We start from the raw sequence: 17491 nt of genomic DNA, 5'->3' as shown, positions 1-17491 counted from the left end.
GAATACCAGACCACCTGACCTGCTTCTGAACTGAACTGAATGATGTGCTAGCAGAGAAATCCTTCTTAATCCCAACTTCCATTCACCAAAATATCCTTTGATGCTTCTATTGAATTTTCAAATGCATGAAACTCACGTTTAGAGAGATCAGTTCAGTTCTGCTCAGTTGCTCAGTCTTGTCCGACTCTTTATGACCCCATGAATCACAGCACACCAGGCCTCCCTGTCCATCACCAACTCCCAGAGTTCACTCAAACTCATGTCCAACGAGTCGATGATGCCATCCAGCCATCTCATCCTCTATCATTCCCTTCTTCTCCTGCCCCTAATCCCTTCCAGCATCAGGGTCATTTCCAATGAGTCAACTCTTCTCATGAGGTGGCCAAAGTATTGGAGTTTCAGCTTTGGCATCAGTCCTTCCAATGAATACCCAGGACTGATCTCCTTTAGAATGGACTGGATGGACCTCCTTACAGTCCAAGGGACTCTCAAGAGTCTTCTCCAACACCGCAGTTCAAAAGCATTAATTCTTCCGTGCTCAGATTTCTTCACAGTCCAACTCTCACATCCGTACATGACCACTGGAAAAACCATAGCCTTGACTAGACAAATATTTGTTGGCAAAGTAATATCTCTGCTTTTTAATATGGTATCTAGGTTGGTCATAACTTTTCTTCCAAGGAGTAAGCATCTTTTAATTTCATGGCTGCAATCAACATCTGCAGTGACGTTGAAGCCCAAAATATAAAATCTGACACTATTTCCACTGTTTCTCCATCGATTTCCCATGAAGTGATGTGACCAGATGCCATGATCTTCGTTTTCTGAATGTTGAGCTTTAAGCCAACTTTTTCACTCTCCTCTTTCAGTTTCATGAAGAGGCTTTTTATTTCCTCTTCACTTTCTACCATAATGGTGGTGTCATCTGCATATCTGAGGTTATTGATATTTCTCCTGGCAATCTTGATTCCAGCTTGTGTTTCATCCAGCCCAGCATTCCTCATGATGTACTCTGCATATAAGTTAAATAAGCAGGGTGACAATATACAGCCTTGACATACTCCTTTTCCTATTTGGAACCAGTCTGTTGTTCTATGTCCAGTTCTAACTGTTGCTTCCCTACCTGCATACAGGTTTCTCAAGAGGCACCTTATTAGTCTTTTAAAATTATGGTTATCTGAAGTAATCCTTGCTCAGATAATGAGGTCTGCTGGATTTATAGAAATAGCTGCCAAGCTAAATGAAAAGGTTTAAAAGAAGGTGTTCTCCTATGTTTCTTACATGTCCTCAGTTTCCGTTATTTTTTAAAGAAACTCACTGTATTTACACTTCAGAGTACTCCAACAGGCATAACGATAGGAAACTGTATCTTTGTTACCACTGCCTGCTGAGAATCTTAACAATCTCATCACTTTACTGTTAAATTAATGTTTATGTCTTGGTTAGTTCTGTCTGAATTTCTTGCCTTTTTAATATCTTTTCAAAATGGCTGGATAAATAGGGAAAAATTCCAAAATTGCTTAAATAGTCTCATTTTCTATGTACTATTACATATATTATGAGATTATGTACTAATGTTTCATAGATTGTGTTGTATCTTAGTGACTCAGATGGTAAAGAATTTGCCCACAGTGTGAGAGACCTGGGTTCAATCCCTGGATTGGGAAGATTCCCTAGAGAATCAAATGGCTGCCCACTCTAGTATTCTTAGAGTTTCCCTAGTGGCTCAGGTGGTAAAAAATTCTGGTTTCAATGGGGGAGGATCTGAGTTCGATCCCAGAGTTGGGAAGATCCCCAGGAGAAAGGAATGACTACCCACTCCAGTATGCTTGCTTGGAGAATTCCATGGATAGAAGAGCCTTGTGAGTTACAGTCCATGGTGTTGCAAAGAGTTGGACATGACAGAAAGACTAACACTTTCAAAGTCCATTTTATAGTCTCTTGGTAAAAGACAAAACACATCTCGAAACAGCAAAATATATTTCACTGCACGAGATTAAACTATCTATACTCTAAGGATGATACATAAAAATATAGCTATTGAATTAATGAATACAATTAAATAGATTCCACTAAGTGAATATCTTATGAGGCCTTCCCTCATAGCTCAGTTGGTAAAAAAAAAAAAACAAAAAACAAAAAAAAAACACCCGCCTGCAATGCAGGAGACCCGGTTTCTATTCCTGGGTCGGGAAGATCCACTGGAGAAGGGATACGCTACCCACTCCAATATTCTTGGGCTTTCCTTGTGGCTCAGCTGGTAAAGAATCTGCTCACAATGTGGGAGACTTGGGTTTGATATCTGGGTTGGGAAGATCCCCTGGAGAAGGGAAAGGCTACCCATTCCAGTATTCTGGCCTGGAGAATTCCATGGGCTGTATAGCCCACGGGGTAGCAAAGAGTCAGACACGACTGAGCGACTTTCACTTTCAAGTGACTATCTAAGATTTTTTTTTTTCCCTTGATGGTGACCTAAAACAATAAGATAATTCATCTTATACTCTTGAACCCACAATTTGGATACATTTCCTAAACAGGTGAAAAGCATAGCATTAAAAATTTTAAAGTTAAAGTTTCTTTTGTGAAAAGATAACTCTTTCTTCAATATTGATGGTCCAAAAATATCTCTTACAGTTATAAATATATATATGTAAAGATAAAGTATAATTTATATACTATGTTACCATAAATCAAAATAGAAAACAATGATAAAGTATATTTATTTCAATTCAAGTATGTTTTAATAGATTCATTTACTTTAAAAATAATAAATATGATTAACTAATGTATTCAGAAAGAATTATCAACTTATTGAAAATGTGTAAGAGTAAAGAAAGATCACTCTATTTCTAGTGCAATTTAAGATAAAGGAACAAATATTTGGTAAATTTTTATTACATAAATGGTAATTTGAATATTTATATCTCATTATCTCATAGTTATAAAAATATGTAACTCCTAAGCTCAATGGACTATTTTTAAAAATGTAATTAGTGAATTTTGTACCACATAATATTGTGATATGTATTAAATTTTAATATGATCAGGTATTAAATAATATTTAATAATTGTAATGATAAATATTAAAAATCAGAGACATTATTTTGCCAAGAAGTTCCATATAGTCAGAGCTATGGTTTTTCCAGTAGTTACGTTTGGATGTGACAGTTGGACCATTAAAAAACAAGTGCCAAAGAAGTGATGCTTTTGAACTGTGGTGTTGGTGAAGACTCTTGAGAGTCCCTTGGACTGCAAGGAGATCAAACCAGTCAATCCTAGAGGAAATCAGTCCTGAATACTCACTGAAAGGACAATGCTGAAGTTTCAGTATTTTGACCACCTGTTGTGAAGAACTGACTTATTGGAAAAGATCCTGATGGTGAGAAAGATTGAAGGCAGAAGGAGAAGGGGACAACAGAGGATGAGATAGTTGGATGGCATCACCGACTCAATGGACTTGAGTTTGAGCAAGCTCCAAGAGTTGGTGATGGACAGGGAAGCCTGGAAGTGCTGCAGCCCATGGGGTCGTAAATTATTGGATACGACTGAGTGACTGAATTGAACTGAACCAGGTGATAAAGTTTTAGTGATAAAGTGTATAATGATCTCTTTTTAGTTGTTCTGTAATTCTGAATTGCACATTATTAAGACTAATGCCATGTGCTGTGCTTAGTCAGTCACATCTGATTCTTTGTGACTCCATCAACTGTAATCCACCGGGCTCCTCTGTCTATGGGGATTCTCCAGGCAAGAATACTGGAGTAAGTTGCCATGCCATCCTCCAGGGGATCTTCCCAACCCAGCAATCGAAACAGGGACTCCTGTATTGCAGGTAGGTTTTTTTAACAGCTGAGGTACCAGGAAATCCCCGATTAAAGCCATAATAGTTTCAATTTTTATTAATTTCTAAAAAACATGCATTTGACCGGATTCATGTTGTAAATACTCCTGGAGCAATGCTAGACAAGTTAGTTGAAGCTGTTCCCCAAGCCAATTACATTGACCTATTACAAAATTTAATTATTTAACTATAAAAGCAAGGCTTTTTTTTAATTTTAACATTTCATCTCAATTTTATTCTTAAATATAGAAGAGAGCTATTCATTTGCTTAAAAAGTTTGTGTGGAAATAGTTCTAGCTCATAATTATAGTTTGTTGCAACCAAACTACTTGTGAAGATTTATTCTATAAGTAGTTTAAAAATATGACACCAAGACCATATAATCATGTTATATATTCACAAAAGGAAATACTGGCCTGTATCAGCAAGACCTTCCTTTCTGTGATGAGTTCAGGGAAAAGCTTCACTGAATAGAAAAAATTCTCTAACACCTTTTAATAATTACTGGAATTGAAAACTTAGCCTTAAAAGGGTAGATTGAATATCTTTTGTCTTATCTCCCTTCTTGTCTAATTTTTTTTAAAATTAATTAGTTAATTTTAATAGGAGAGTAATCACTTTGCAAGTTTGTGGTGGGTTTTGCCATACATTAACATGAGTCAGCCATGGGTGTACATGTGTCCTCCATCCTGAAATCCCATCCCACCTCCCTCCCCATCCCATCCATCAGGGTCATTCCAATGCACTGGCCCTGAGCACCCTGTCTCATGCATCGAACCTGGATTGGTGATCTGTTTTACATATGGTACTATACAGGTTTCAATGATATTCTCTCAATTCACCCTTGTCTTCTCCCACAAAGTCCAGAAGTCTGTTCTTTATCTCTGTGTCTCTTTAGTGTCTCACATATAGGGTCATCATTATCATCTTTCTAAATTCCATATATATGCATTAATATACTGTATTGGTATTTTTCTGACTTACTTCACTCTGTATATTTGGCTCCAGTTTCATCCACCTCATTAGAACTGATTCAAATGCATTCTTTGTAATAGCTAAGTAATATTCCATTGTGTACATATACCACAGCTTTCTTATCCATTATTCTGCGGATAGACATCTAGGTTGCTTCCATGTCCTGGCTATTATAAACAGTGCTGTGATGAATATTGTGGTACATGTGTCTCTCTCAATTCTGGTTTCCTCAGTGTGTATGCCCAGAAGAGGGATTGCTGGGTCATAAGGCAGCTCTCTTTCCAGTTTTTAAAGGAGTGTGAGAGGGTTCCCTTTTCTCCGGACCCTCTCCAGCATTTATTGTTAGTAGATTTTTGATAGCAGTAATTCAGACCAATGTTAGATGGTACCTCATTGTGGTTTTGGTTTGCATTTCTCTCAACATTCAGAAAACGAAGATCATGGCATCTGGTCCCATCACTTCATGGGAAATAGATGGGGAAACAGTGGAAACAGTGTCAGACTTTATTTTTGGGGGAGGTCCAAAATCACTGCAGATGGTGACTGCAGCCATGAAATTAAAAGACGCTTACTCCTTGGAAGAAAAGTTATGACCAACCTAGATAGCGTATTCGAAAGCAGAGACATTACTTTGCCAACAAAGGTCTGTCTACTCAAGGCTAAGGTTTTACCTGTGGTCATGTATGGATGTGAGAGTTGGACTGTGAAGAAGGCTGACCGCTAAAGAATTGATGCTTTTGAATTGTGGTGTTGGAGAAGACTCTTGGGAGTCCCTTGGACTGCAAGAAGATCCAACCAGTCCATTCTAAAGGAGATCAGCCCTGGGATTAGTTTGGAAGGAATGATGCTAAAGCTGAAACCCCAGTACTTTGGCCACCTCATGCGAAGAGTTGACTCATTGGAAAATACTCTGATGCTGGGAGTGATTAGGGGCAGGAGGAGAAGGGGACGACAGAGGATGAGATGACTGGATGGCATTACTGACTCTATGGACCTGAGCCTGAGTGAATTCCGGGAGTTGGTGATGGACAGGGAGGCCTGGCGTGCTGTGATTCATGGGGTTGCAGAGTCAAACACGACTGAACGACTGAACTGAACTGAACTGATAATGAGTCATAGTTAAGCATCTTTTCATGTGTTTGTTAGCAATCTGTATGTATTCTTTGGAGAAATGTCTATTTAGTTCTTTGGCCCATTTTTTGATTGGGTCATTTATTTTTCTGGAATTGAGCTGCAGGAGCTGCTTGTATGTTTTTGAGATTAGTTGTTTGTCAGTGTTTCATTTGCTATTATTTTCTCCCATTCTGAGGGCTGACTTTTCACCTTGATTATAGTTTCCTTTATTGTGCAAAAGCTTTTAAGTTTAATTAGGTCCCATTTGTTTATTTTTGCTATTATTTTCATTACACTGGGAGGTGGATGGTAGAGGATCCTGCAGTGATTTATGTCAAAGAATGCTTTGCCTATGTTTTCCTCTAGGAGTTTTGTCATTTCTGGTTTTACATTTAGATCTTTAATCCATTTTGAGTTTATTTTTGTGTATGGTGTTAGAAAGTGTTCTAGTTTCATTCTTTTACAAGTGGTTGACCCGTTTTCCCAGCACCACTTGTTAAAGAGATTGTCTTTACTCCATTGTATATTCTTGCCTCCTTTGTCAAAGATAAGGTGTCCATAGGTGTGTGGATTTATCTCTGGGCTTTCTATTTTGTTCCATTGATCTATATTTCTGTCTTTGTGCCAGTACCATACTGTCTTGATGACTGTGGCTTTGTAGTAGAGCCTGAAGTCAGGCAGGTTGATTCCTCCAGTTCCATTTTTCTTTCTCAAGATTGCTTTGCCTTTTCGAGGTTTTTGTATTTCCGTACAAATTGTGAAATTATTTGTTCTAGCTCTGTGAAAAATACCATTGGTAGTTTGATAGGGATTGCATTGTATCTATAGATTGCTTTGGGTAGTATACTCATTTTCACTCTATTGATTCTTCCAATCCATGAACATGGTATATTTCTCCATCTATTAGTGTCATCTTTGATTTCTTTCACCAGTGTTTTATAGTTTTCTATATAAGTCTTTTGATTCTTTACGTAGCTTTATTCCTAAGTATTTTATTCTTTTCATTGCAACAGTGAATGTGATTGTTTCCTTAATTTTTCTTTCCTTTTTCTTGTTAGTGTATAGGAATGCAACTGATTTCTCTGTGTTAATTTTATATCCTGCAACTTTACTATATTCCCTGATTAACTCATAATTTTCTGGTGGTGTCTTTAGTGTTTTCTATGTAGAGGACCATGTCATCTGCAAACAGTGAGAGTTTTATTTCTTCTTTTCCAATCTGGAATCTTTTTATTTCTTTTTCTTCTCTAATTGCTGTGCCTAAAACTTCCAAAACTATGTTGAATAGTAGTGGTGAGAGTGGGCACCCTTGTCTCCTTCTTGACTTTAGGGGAAATGCTTTCAATTTTTCACAATTGAGGATAATGTTTGCTGTGGGTTTATTATATATGGCTTTTATTATGTTGAGGTATGTTCCTTCTATGCCTGCTTTCTGGAAAGTTTTTATCATAAATGGATGGTAAATTTTGTCAAAGGCTTTCTCTGCATCTATTTAGATAACCGTATGCTTTTTACAGAATTCAACAGTATATTGAAAAGATCATACATCATGACCAAGTGGGCTTTATACCAGGGATGCAAGGAGTTTTCAGTATTCACAAAAATCTATGTGATATACCACATTAACAAATTGAAAAAAGGCTATTATTTAAAAATATATGTATTTTAGAAGGAAAATTAGGAAGAGAGGGAAGGAAACAGAGAGGAAAAGGAAAGGAAAGAGAAAATAGAATGAAGAAGAGAAGAAGGTTGTGAGCAGAGAGGGAAGGAGAAAATGAAAGAAAGAGAAAAAAAAACTTTTGAATATATTCAAAGAACATCTAAATCATTTTAGGTATTTAGATGTATTATGTTTTATGAAATGAAATGTGCCTTGATAACAGGGTGATTGAAGAAACAATGAAAATGTCTTTTATGGGCTTAAAATGTCATCTTAGGGCCACATTTTCTTTATGTGATAGTAATTTGTGACAAATCAGAATTCAAAAGCTACTGATATGGCTAATATATAACATATATGTTCTTCTACATACAACCTTCTCTGTAGCTATCCTCTAGGAAGATTGTAAGATATTCTGGATAGCAAAGTATTTTAGGCATCTTCAGGATAACACTCTGTAACACTAAAAGTTGTTTGGTTTTGATTTGTTTTATCAATTAAACTATAAATTCCAAATGTATCACTAATATCTTGGTGTTATTAGACAAATGCTAAATATAACTGACATATTGTACATTTCTTGATAACTGAGTCATGATAGTCCTAAGAATTGCAATACTATAGACTGAATGGATATTGATGCTAGTAGAAACTGAAAATTTGTTTTTGAAATGGTTTTTGCTGTAATTTTTCTCTAGTAACAAAAGTGCTAAAAATTTAAATTTAGGATTATTAACAAATAGGAGGTAGGTAAATCATGGACTAGAAGAAATTCTACAGGACTTGAGCAGAGGTAGAGAAGATAAAACTGCCTGTCACAGAGCATTGGGACACTCTAAGAAGAGTGGGAACAAGCAGAATCTGAGATGCAGTCACCAGATAGAAAGAAGGAAAAACAGAGTGAACAGAGTTGCATCAAGTGTTCAAGGAGGTAGCGATAAACCAAGATGGCATGAATGAAAGGATTGGATTTACAGCTAGTAATTAGGGGATTATACAAGTTCTGTAGGCTGACATATTTGTCCTGTAACCCCAATATGACTCAGGAATAAACATGAGCAACACATTCTATTCAAAGATAGTCATGAAGAAGCTCAACAATATCGAGAATAATGTTCTCAGAGCCATCATCCCACAAAGCCTCGTTAATCAAGTGAGCATATGAGGTAACAGTGGTGTTACACCCTTATACCACATCAGGATAATGCTGAATAGAAGGTGTTCTTCTCTAAAGAGTTTTGTGATATAACATAGTGTTTGTTAAGGTTTGAAATCAAACTTGACCACATATTAGCTCTGAGTCCGAGGTGTTTATCTTACCTCTAGGACTGATGAGATTTACTGTCTGTAAGCACTTAAAAAAAGTAGAGTGACCATCCCATTATAATTAAAAGTACAGCCAGGCTTAACTCTAATATAACTGATGGCATTCAATGTATTTTTGACTGTTATAGTTACAGACTGTTTTTCAAAATTATCAAATGTTAGCTTTTCTTTAGAAATAATTTTTTTGTTTGCTATTCCAACTCATCTTAATATATGCCTGGGGTATTTCGACATTTTTAAATGCCATATAAGCTTCAAGTTCATTTAAAAAATGTGTCGTAGACTATATATATAAACATTTTAGTATGATTCTCACACATAATAAGCTTCCAACATATTAACTATCATTATTTTACTATTATTACTGTCATCATTAGTAGTAATATTATCCTAAAGGATTGTTGTAAAAATTGGCTTATGAAAATAAGTTTGCCTAGTAAACAGCATAGAACAGATGGAAAGTAATGTTTCTTTTACTTTCATACCCACTCCTCCAGTTTACCTTAATCCTTCACACTTTATCTTCTCTGAGCATCACAGAGTTCTAATAGGGAAAATAACTTATAATGATCTCAGATGATAAAATATTAAAGAGAAAAAATGTTCAAAGAAGAACGTGAAATTCATATAGTTAAAGAAATATGGAGGGAAGACATCCAAGGAAAACTTTGATTTATTCTTTTACATAAATACTTTTAAATAACATGTAATAAAGACACTTCTGTGATTCAGATTGTTATTCTAAAGAAATAAAAGTTCTGCTACATTTTAAACCTGAAAATATGAAAAGTTAAAATATCATTTTTCATTTCTAAATGGCTATTTATTTTACAAATCAATTTTGCATTACCACTACATTTTGCTTTCATTTTGTGAAATAACATATAATTTTATTTTAGGGATTACCTGCAAGCCGTGTGAGGTATAGGGTAGATGATGTCCAATTTCCTTATCCTGCAAGTATTTTTGATGTAGAAGAAGATTCTGGAAGAATAATAACTCGAGTTAATCTTAATGAAGAACCTACAACAATTTTTAAGGTCAGTTCAGTGTTTTCTTTATAGTGTCTATTTGATATTTAACTTTTATTTTAGAGTTTGGTTTAACAAATAACCTTACACTTTCCCATTTTTCTCCTTTTTAATATTTTAAAGCTACAAAACAGTACATTTTTACTGCATAGGCACTTAAAAACTACAGTTAAGTAAAAAAGAAAAAAATGCTTGATATTTCTCATCTTGAGGTTAAAATTTACCATTTTATCTCTATCTTTGTGATAAAATTCCCTGCAAATGAAAGCATATAAAACTTTTTAAAATAGCATGACTGTATGATTGTATTATTCATAATACTTTTTAAAATTTAAGTATGGCAAAACCAACACAATATTATAAAGTAATTAACCTCCAATTAAAATAAATAAATTTATATTTAAAAATACTGTTAATGATATTTAAATGGTTGTACAATGTTCTATTGTATTAATATAGTATTGCTTTTTTTTTTGTCCAATAACTTGTTGTTGGATAATTAGTCTGTTTCCAATTTTTGTTACAACAATATTTACTGTTGCAAAACTCCTTGTTCAGATATAATTTGCCACTTGATATTTCTTTTCCTCAAATCAGTACCTAGAGGCAATTGCTGGTTCAAGTTTATGTCTTCTTGATACATTATAATTTTAGAAAATTTGAAATAATATTGCCCTTCATTACTATCATAAATAATCTATTATATTAAACATTGACTGTTTCCATTCTCTGTAGTTACTAGAAAAATTTTGTCTCTGAGAATAAAGCCTTTGACCATACATTGGGGTGATACTTTGACCAGTTAACCTTGTGAATATCAATGAGCACTGTCTCACATAATTTTATCTCCATTGGAAATAATTGTTCTGTTTGTAAGTATTAACCTGAAGGTAAATTGTGACTCTCAGGATGACCTTTGATTGTGGTTTGATGATCCAATTTGATTTAGTTTAGATTAGTCACCTGCAGCATCCAAAAGTATACACATTCTAGAAAAATACATAGTTTTGAACTTTAATATTTCTTAAAATAAACTTAAGTTCTCGACATAATATAGTAAGTCAAAAAATGATGATTATAAAAGCTATTGTAATAATAGATAATATTAATCTTAAGACTAAAACTTTTTATTTAGTTCACATCATTTGAACATTCTTTATTCTGAAGTATGAACTTGGTTTTATATAATTAATTGTTTTTAAGAGAGTGCATATCAAAGTGTGTTAAACTATGAAGATTTCCAATTTTATCCTCCAAAGTGAAGAATTTCTTCTGTATAATTTTGCAGACAATTGATTCACTGGAAAAATTAATTTCTTTTTATAAGCAAGCTAATTAGCTTTTTGCTATCGATGCAACTGAACTTAATACTTTTAAAATGTGTTCAAACTTATAAAAGTTTCATGTTTTTACTGTAGGCACCAGTGGAATTGTGAAAGAGAGAAGAGGTTTTGAGAGATGTAGTAACTTATACCTGTTTTACTGCTCGCTTTTTAAAAAATATAAATTTATTTATTTTACTTGGAGGCTAATTACTTTACAATATTGTAGTGTTTTTTGCCATATATTGACATGAATCAGCCATGGGTGTACATGTGTTCCCCTATCCTGAACCCCCCTCCCAACTCCTTTCCCATACCATCCCTCAGGGTTGTCCCAGTGCACCATCTTTGAGTGCCCTGTTTCATTATATCATAAAGCTATTAACTGAAATTCTTTGAGTTTTCTCACCAGGCAAATGGAAATAATAACATCTACCTGGTGGGACTGTTGTGCATATCCTAGCATGTCTCTTCTACTTGGTAGGCAATGAGAAAATGTTTATGGCTCCCCCTTTTGGAACCAGGCAGTTCAATAATTTAAAACATTCATGGAAAAATTATGCTTTTGTCTTCTTCTTTTAAATCATCTTTAACTTGAGTTTTTATTACTTTTTTAGTTGGTCATTGTTGCTTTTGATGATGGTGAGCCTGTGATGTCCAGCAGTGCCACTGTGAAGATTCTTGTCTTACATCCAGGAGAAATCCCACGCTTTACACAAGAGGAATACAGGTATTGATTACTCTCAGGTTTTGTAATATACAACTGTTTTTATTCTGTTTTGTTTTCTTTTCTTTTAACTCTCAAAATTGATGTAAAGTGAATTTATCAGTGAAGCAGACCTAATTTTAGTTTATTTTCTAAATTAACATAATATTTATTTTAAAAGTTAATATACTTAAATGATAATCTAGTATAAATGTCAGTTTTAGAAATGTTTGATGAATAATGGATTCTTTAAAATAGTTAAAGTTAGCTTTGAAAACTGCAATATTATATTTAGGGGTTTAATTTGCAACTGATTAATTATCTCAGTGGTAAAAAGTAGATATTTACTTTCTTGTGGCTGCTAGTTACATCATTTAATTCTGAGTTATATCTGAAACGATATTACCTATACAATCAGTGAGTGAGAGAATGTGTGTCTGTTTACATTTATACGTATAATATATATTACAGCTATAGAATCAGTATATATATTCTTAGTCAGGTGAGGCTATCGTAACAAATTTCAAGGATTCTGTGTCTTAAACAACAGATATTATTTTCACACAGCTCTGGAGGCTGGAAGTTCAAGATTAGGGATTTAGCGTGATTGGGTTCTGGTGAAAGGTCTCTTCCTGGCTTGCAGACTGTTGCGTTGTTGCTGTAACCTGACATAGAGGAAAGTGAAAGAAAGCATGTCTCTGGTATCTTTTCCTACAAAGGCACTAACCTCAAGATAAGTGTCCCCGCTTCATGATCTCATCTAAACCTAGATACCTCCCAAGACCCCATCTCCAAATAACATCCCACTGAAGGATAGGATGTCAAATATGAATTTCAGGGGAACACAGTTCAGTTCACTGTGTGTATTAGAAAGAGAATTTATTGAAAAAATAATGACACTAAAATCACTATATGTTCATGGTTGTTTCATGATTGGATGTAAATGAAAGGATATTGTGTAAAGCTCACCTGCAAATACAGCATAATTTCTTTCATGATTTTTCAAAATTCAATTAAGTTAAAATATTAATGTACTTTTATTAGTGTGTTAGGACCCGTTGGAGACAGTTTTCTCAAAAACATTGAATGGAGACTCACTATATACTGTATTTCTCTATTTACTCTTTCTGGACACAGACAAAAGTCGTTACACTCCAGAGGCTCACAACTATGAGTTGGAAGCAAAGGACTATATGAAAAGCATAATACACTGTAAAAACACAATAATAGAAGGTCAAAATACTAAGGAAGCATGTTAGAGACACACTTAATGGTGTCTGAATATGATCACCATAGTTTTGAGCTGCTTCTTGAAGAAAGAGTAGACTTTCAGAGTCTACTGAAGAGTTCAGTTCAGTAGCTCAGTTGTGTCCAACTCTTTGCAACCCCACTCATGTCCATTGAGTCAGTGATGCCATCCAACCATCTATCTCATCCTCTGCCATCCCTTTCTTCTCCCACCTTCAATCTTTTCCAGCATCAGGGTCTTTTCCAATGAGTCAGTTCTTTGCATCAGGTCGACAAAGTATTGGAGTTTCAGCTTCAACATCAGTCCTTCCAATGAACACCCAGGCCTGATCTCTTTTAGGATGGATTGGTTAGATCTTCTTGCAGTCCAAGGGACTCTCAAGAGTCTTCTCCAAAACCACAGGTCAAAAACATCAATTCTTCGGTGCTCAGCTTTCTTCACAGTCCAACTCTCACATTCAAACATGACCACTGGAAAATCCATAGCCTTGATTAGACGGACCTTAGGGGCTTCCCTGGTGGCTCAGAGGTTAAAGCATCTGCCTCAATGCAGGAGACCTGGGTTCGATCCCTGGGTCAGGAAGATCCCCTGGAGAGGGAAATGGCAACCCACTCCAATATTCTTGCCTGGAGAATCCCATGGAAAGAGGAGCCTGGTGGGCTACGGTCCACGGGGTCGCAAAAGTCGGACACGACTGAGCGACTTCACTTTCACTTTTCACTTTGTTGGCAAAGTAATGTCTCTGCTTTTCAATATGCTGTCTAGGTTGGTTATAACTTTCCTTCCAAGGAGTGGAGAAGGAAATGGCAACCCACTCCAGTGTTCTTGCCCGGAGAATCCCATGGACAGAGGAGCCTGGTGGTCTATAGTCCACGGTGGCACAAAGAGTTGGACACGACTGAACGACTTCACTTTCACTTTCCAAGGAGTAAGCATCTTTTAATTTCATGGCTGCAATCACCATCAGCAGTGATATCAGAGCCCAGAAAAATAAAGTCTGACACTGTTTCCGACGTTTCCCCATTTATTTGCCATGAAGTGATGGGACCGGATGCCATGATCTTAGTTTTCTGAAAGTTGAGCTTTTTAAGCCAAGTTATTCACTCTCCTCTTTCACTTTCATCAAGAGGCTCTTTAGTTCTTCTTCACTTTCTGCCATAAGGGTGGTGTCATCTGCATATCTGATGTTATTGATAATTCTCCTGGCAATCTTGATTCCACCTTGCGCTTCCTCCAGCCCAGCTTTTCTCATGAGGTACTCTGCATAGAAGTTAAATAAGCAGGGTGACAATATACAGCCTTGACGTGCCACTTTTCCTACTTGGAACCAGTCAGTTGTTCCATGTCCAATTGTAAATGTTGCTTCCAGACCTGTATACAGGTTTCTCAACAGGCAGGGCAGGTGGTCGGATATTCCCATGTCTTTCAGAATTTTCCACAGTTTATTGTGATCCACACAGTCAAAGGCTTTGAATTGTTAATAAAGCAGAAATAGATGTTTTCTGGAACTCTCTAGCTTTTTGGATGATCCAGTGGATGTTGGCAATTTGATTTCTGGTTCCTCTGCCTTTTCTAAAACCAGCATGAACATCTTGAAGTTCACTGTTCATGTATTGCTGAAGCCTGGCTTGGAGAATTTTAAGCATTACTATACTAGCGGGTGAGATCAGTGCAATTGTGCAGTAGTATGAGGATTCTTTGTCACTGCCTTTCTTTGATATTGGAATGAAAACTGACCTTTTCCAGTCCTGTGGCCACTGCTGAGTATTCCAAATTTGCTGACAAATTGAGTACAGCACTTTCACAGCATTATCTTTTAGGATTTGAAATAGCTTAACTGGAATTCCATCACCTCCACTAGCTTTGTTCATAGTGATGCTTCCTAAGGACCACTTGACTTCATGTTCCAGAATGTCTGGCTCTAGGTGAGTGATCGGACCATGGAAAAAGCAAGAGAGTTCCAGGAAAACATCTATTTCTGTTTTATTAACTATGCCAAAGCCTTTGCCTGTGTGGGTCACAATAAACAGTGGAAAATTCTGAGAGAAATGGGAATACCCGACCACCTGACCTGCCTCTTGAGAAATCTGTATGCAGGTAGGGAAGCAACAGTTAGAACTAGACATGGAACAACAGACTGGTTCCAAATAGGAAAAGGGGCGTGTCAAGGCTGTATATTGGCACCCTGCTTATTTAACTTCTATGCAGAGTACATCATGAGAAACGCTGGACTGGAAGAAACACAAGCTGGAATCAAGATAGCTGGGAGAAATATCAATAACCTCAGACATGCAGATGACACCATCCTTATGGCAGAAAGTGAAAAGGAACTAAAAAGCCTCCTGATGAAAGTGAAAGAAGAGAGTGAAAAAGTTGACTTAAAGCTCAACATTCAGAAAACGAAGATCATGGCATCCGGTCCCATCACTTCATGGGAAATAGATGGGGAAACAGTGGAAACAGTGTCATGATTTATTTTTGGGGCTCCAAAATCACTGCAGATGGTGATTGCAGCCATGAAATTAAAAGACACTTACTCCTCAGAAGAAAAGTTATGACCAACCTAGATAGCATATTCAAAAGCAGAGACATTACTTTGCCGACTAAGGTCTGTCTAGTCAAGGCTATGGTTTTTCCTGTGGTCATGTATGGATGTGAGAGTTGGACTGTGAAGAAGGCTGAGCACTGAAGAATTAATGCTTTTGAAGTGTGGTGTTGGAGAAGACTCTTGAGAGTCCCTTGGACTGCAAGGACATCCAACTAGTCCATTCTGAAGATCAGCCCTGGGATTTCTTTGGAAGGAATGATGCTAAAGCTGAAACTCCAGTTCTCTGGCCACCTCATGCAAAGAGTTGACTCATTGGAAAAGACTCTGAGGCTGAGAGGGATTGGGGGCAGGACGAGAAGGGGACAGCAGAGGATGAGATGGCTGGATGGCCTCACTGACTCGATGAACCTGAGTCTGAGTGAACTCCGGGAGTTGGTGATGGACAAGGAGGCCTGGCATGCTGCGATTCATGGGGTTGCAAAGAGTCAGACACGACTGAGCGAATGAACTGAACTGAACTGAACTGAACTGAGGTGAGTGATCACACCATCGTGATTATCTGGGTTGTGAACATTTTTTTGTACAGTTCTTCTGTGTATTCTTGCTACCTCTTCTTAACATCTTCTGCTTCTGTTAGGTACCTACCATTTCTGTCCTTTATTGAGCCCATCTTTGCATGAAATATTCCCTTTTATCTCTTATTTACTTGAAGAGATCTCTAGTGTTTCCCATTCTATTGTTTTCCTTTATTTCTTTGCATTGATTGCTGAGGAAGGCTTTGTTACCTCTTCTTGCTATTCTTTGGAACTCTGCATTCAAATGGGTATATCTTTCCTGTTCTCCTTTCCTTTAGTTTCTCTTCTTTTCACAGCTATTTGTATGGCCTCCTCAGACAACTATTTTGACTTTTGCGTTTCTTTTTCTTGGAAATGATCTTGATTCCTGTTTCCTATACAAGGTCACAAACCTCTGTCCATAGATAGTTCTTCAGGCACTCTGTCTGTCAGACCTAGTACTTTAAATCTGTTTCCTGCTTCCACTTGTATATCAAAATCCCAGTCATAAGTGATTTGATTTAGGTCATATCTGAATGGTCTAGTAGTTTTCTCCACTTTCTTCAATTTCAATCTGAATTTGGCAATAAGGAGTTCATGATCTGAGCCACAGTCAGCTCCAGGTCTTGTTTTTGCTGACTGTATAGAGTTTCTTCATCTTTGACTGCAAAGAATATAATCAATCTGATGTCAGTGTCAACCATCTTGTGATGTCCATGTGTAGAATCTTCTCTTGTGTTGTTGGAAGAGGGTGTTTGCTATGACCAGTGTGTTCTCTTGGCACAACTCTGTTAGCCTTTGACCTGCTTCATTCTGTACTCCAAGGCCAAGTTTGCCTGTTACTCCAGATGTTTCTTGACTTCCTACTTTTGCATTCCAGCCCCATATAATGAAAAGGACATCTTTTTTGGGTGTTAGTGCTAGAATGTCTTGAAGATCTTCATAAAACTGTTCAACTTCAGCTTCTTCAGCATTACTGGTCAGGGCATAGACTTGGATTACTGTGATACTAAATGGTTTGCCTTGGAAATGAACAGAGATCATTCTGTCATTTTTGAGATTGCATCCAAGTACTACATTTCAGACTTTTGTTGACTATGATGGCTACTCCATTTCTTCTAAGGGATTCCTGCTTACAGTAGTAGATATAATGGTCATCTGAGATA

General features: G+C 36.5%; 1 protein-coding gene across 10 annotated transcripts in view; it reads left to right on the top strand.

The window, feature by feature from the left end:
• Nucleotides 1-17491, top strand: part of PCDH15 (protocadherin related 15) — a 910832-nt gene that overhangs the window by 698422 nt on the left and 194919 nt on the right. For all 10 annotated transcript variants that reach the window (XM_018041648.1, XM_018041647.1, XM_005698156.2 and 7 more), the window contains 2 exons: nucleotides 9815-9955; nucleotides 11886-11998. In XM_018041648.1, coding sequence (XP_017897137.1) covers nucleotides 9815-9955; nucleotides 11886-11998 — 254 coding nt within the window. The remainder of the gene's footprint in view (nucleotides 1-9814; nucleotides 9956-11885; nucleotides 11999-17491) is intronic.

This window comes from Capra hircus, chromosome 26, assembly GCF_001704415.2.
Source record: "Capra hircus breed San Clemente chromosome 26, ASM170441v1, whole genome shotgun sequence".
Taxonomy (NCBI): domain Eukaryota; kingdom Metazoa; phylum Chordata; class Mammalia; order Artiodactyla; family Bovidae; genus Capra; species Capra hircus.
The sequence above is the reverse complement of the archived record's forward strand: the minus strand, read 5'-3'. Positions and strand labels throughout refer to the sequence as shown.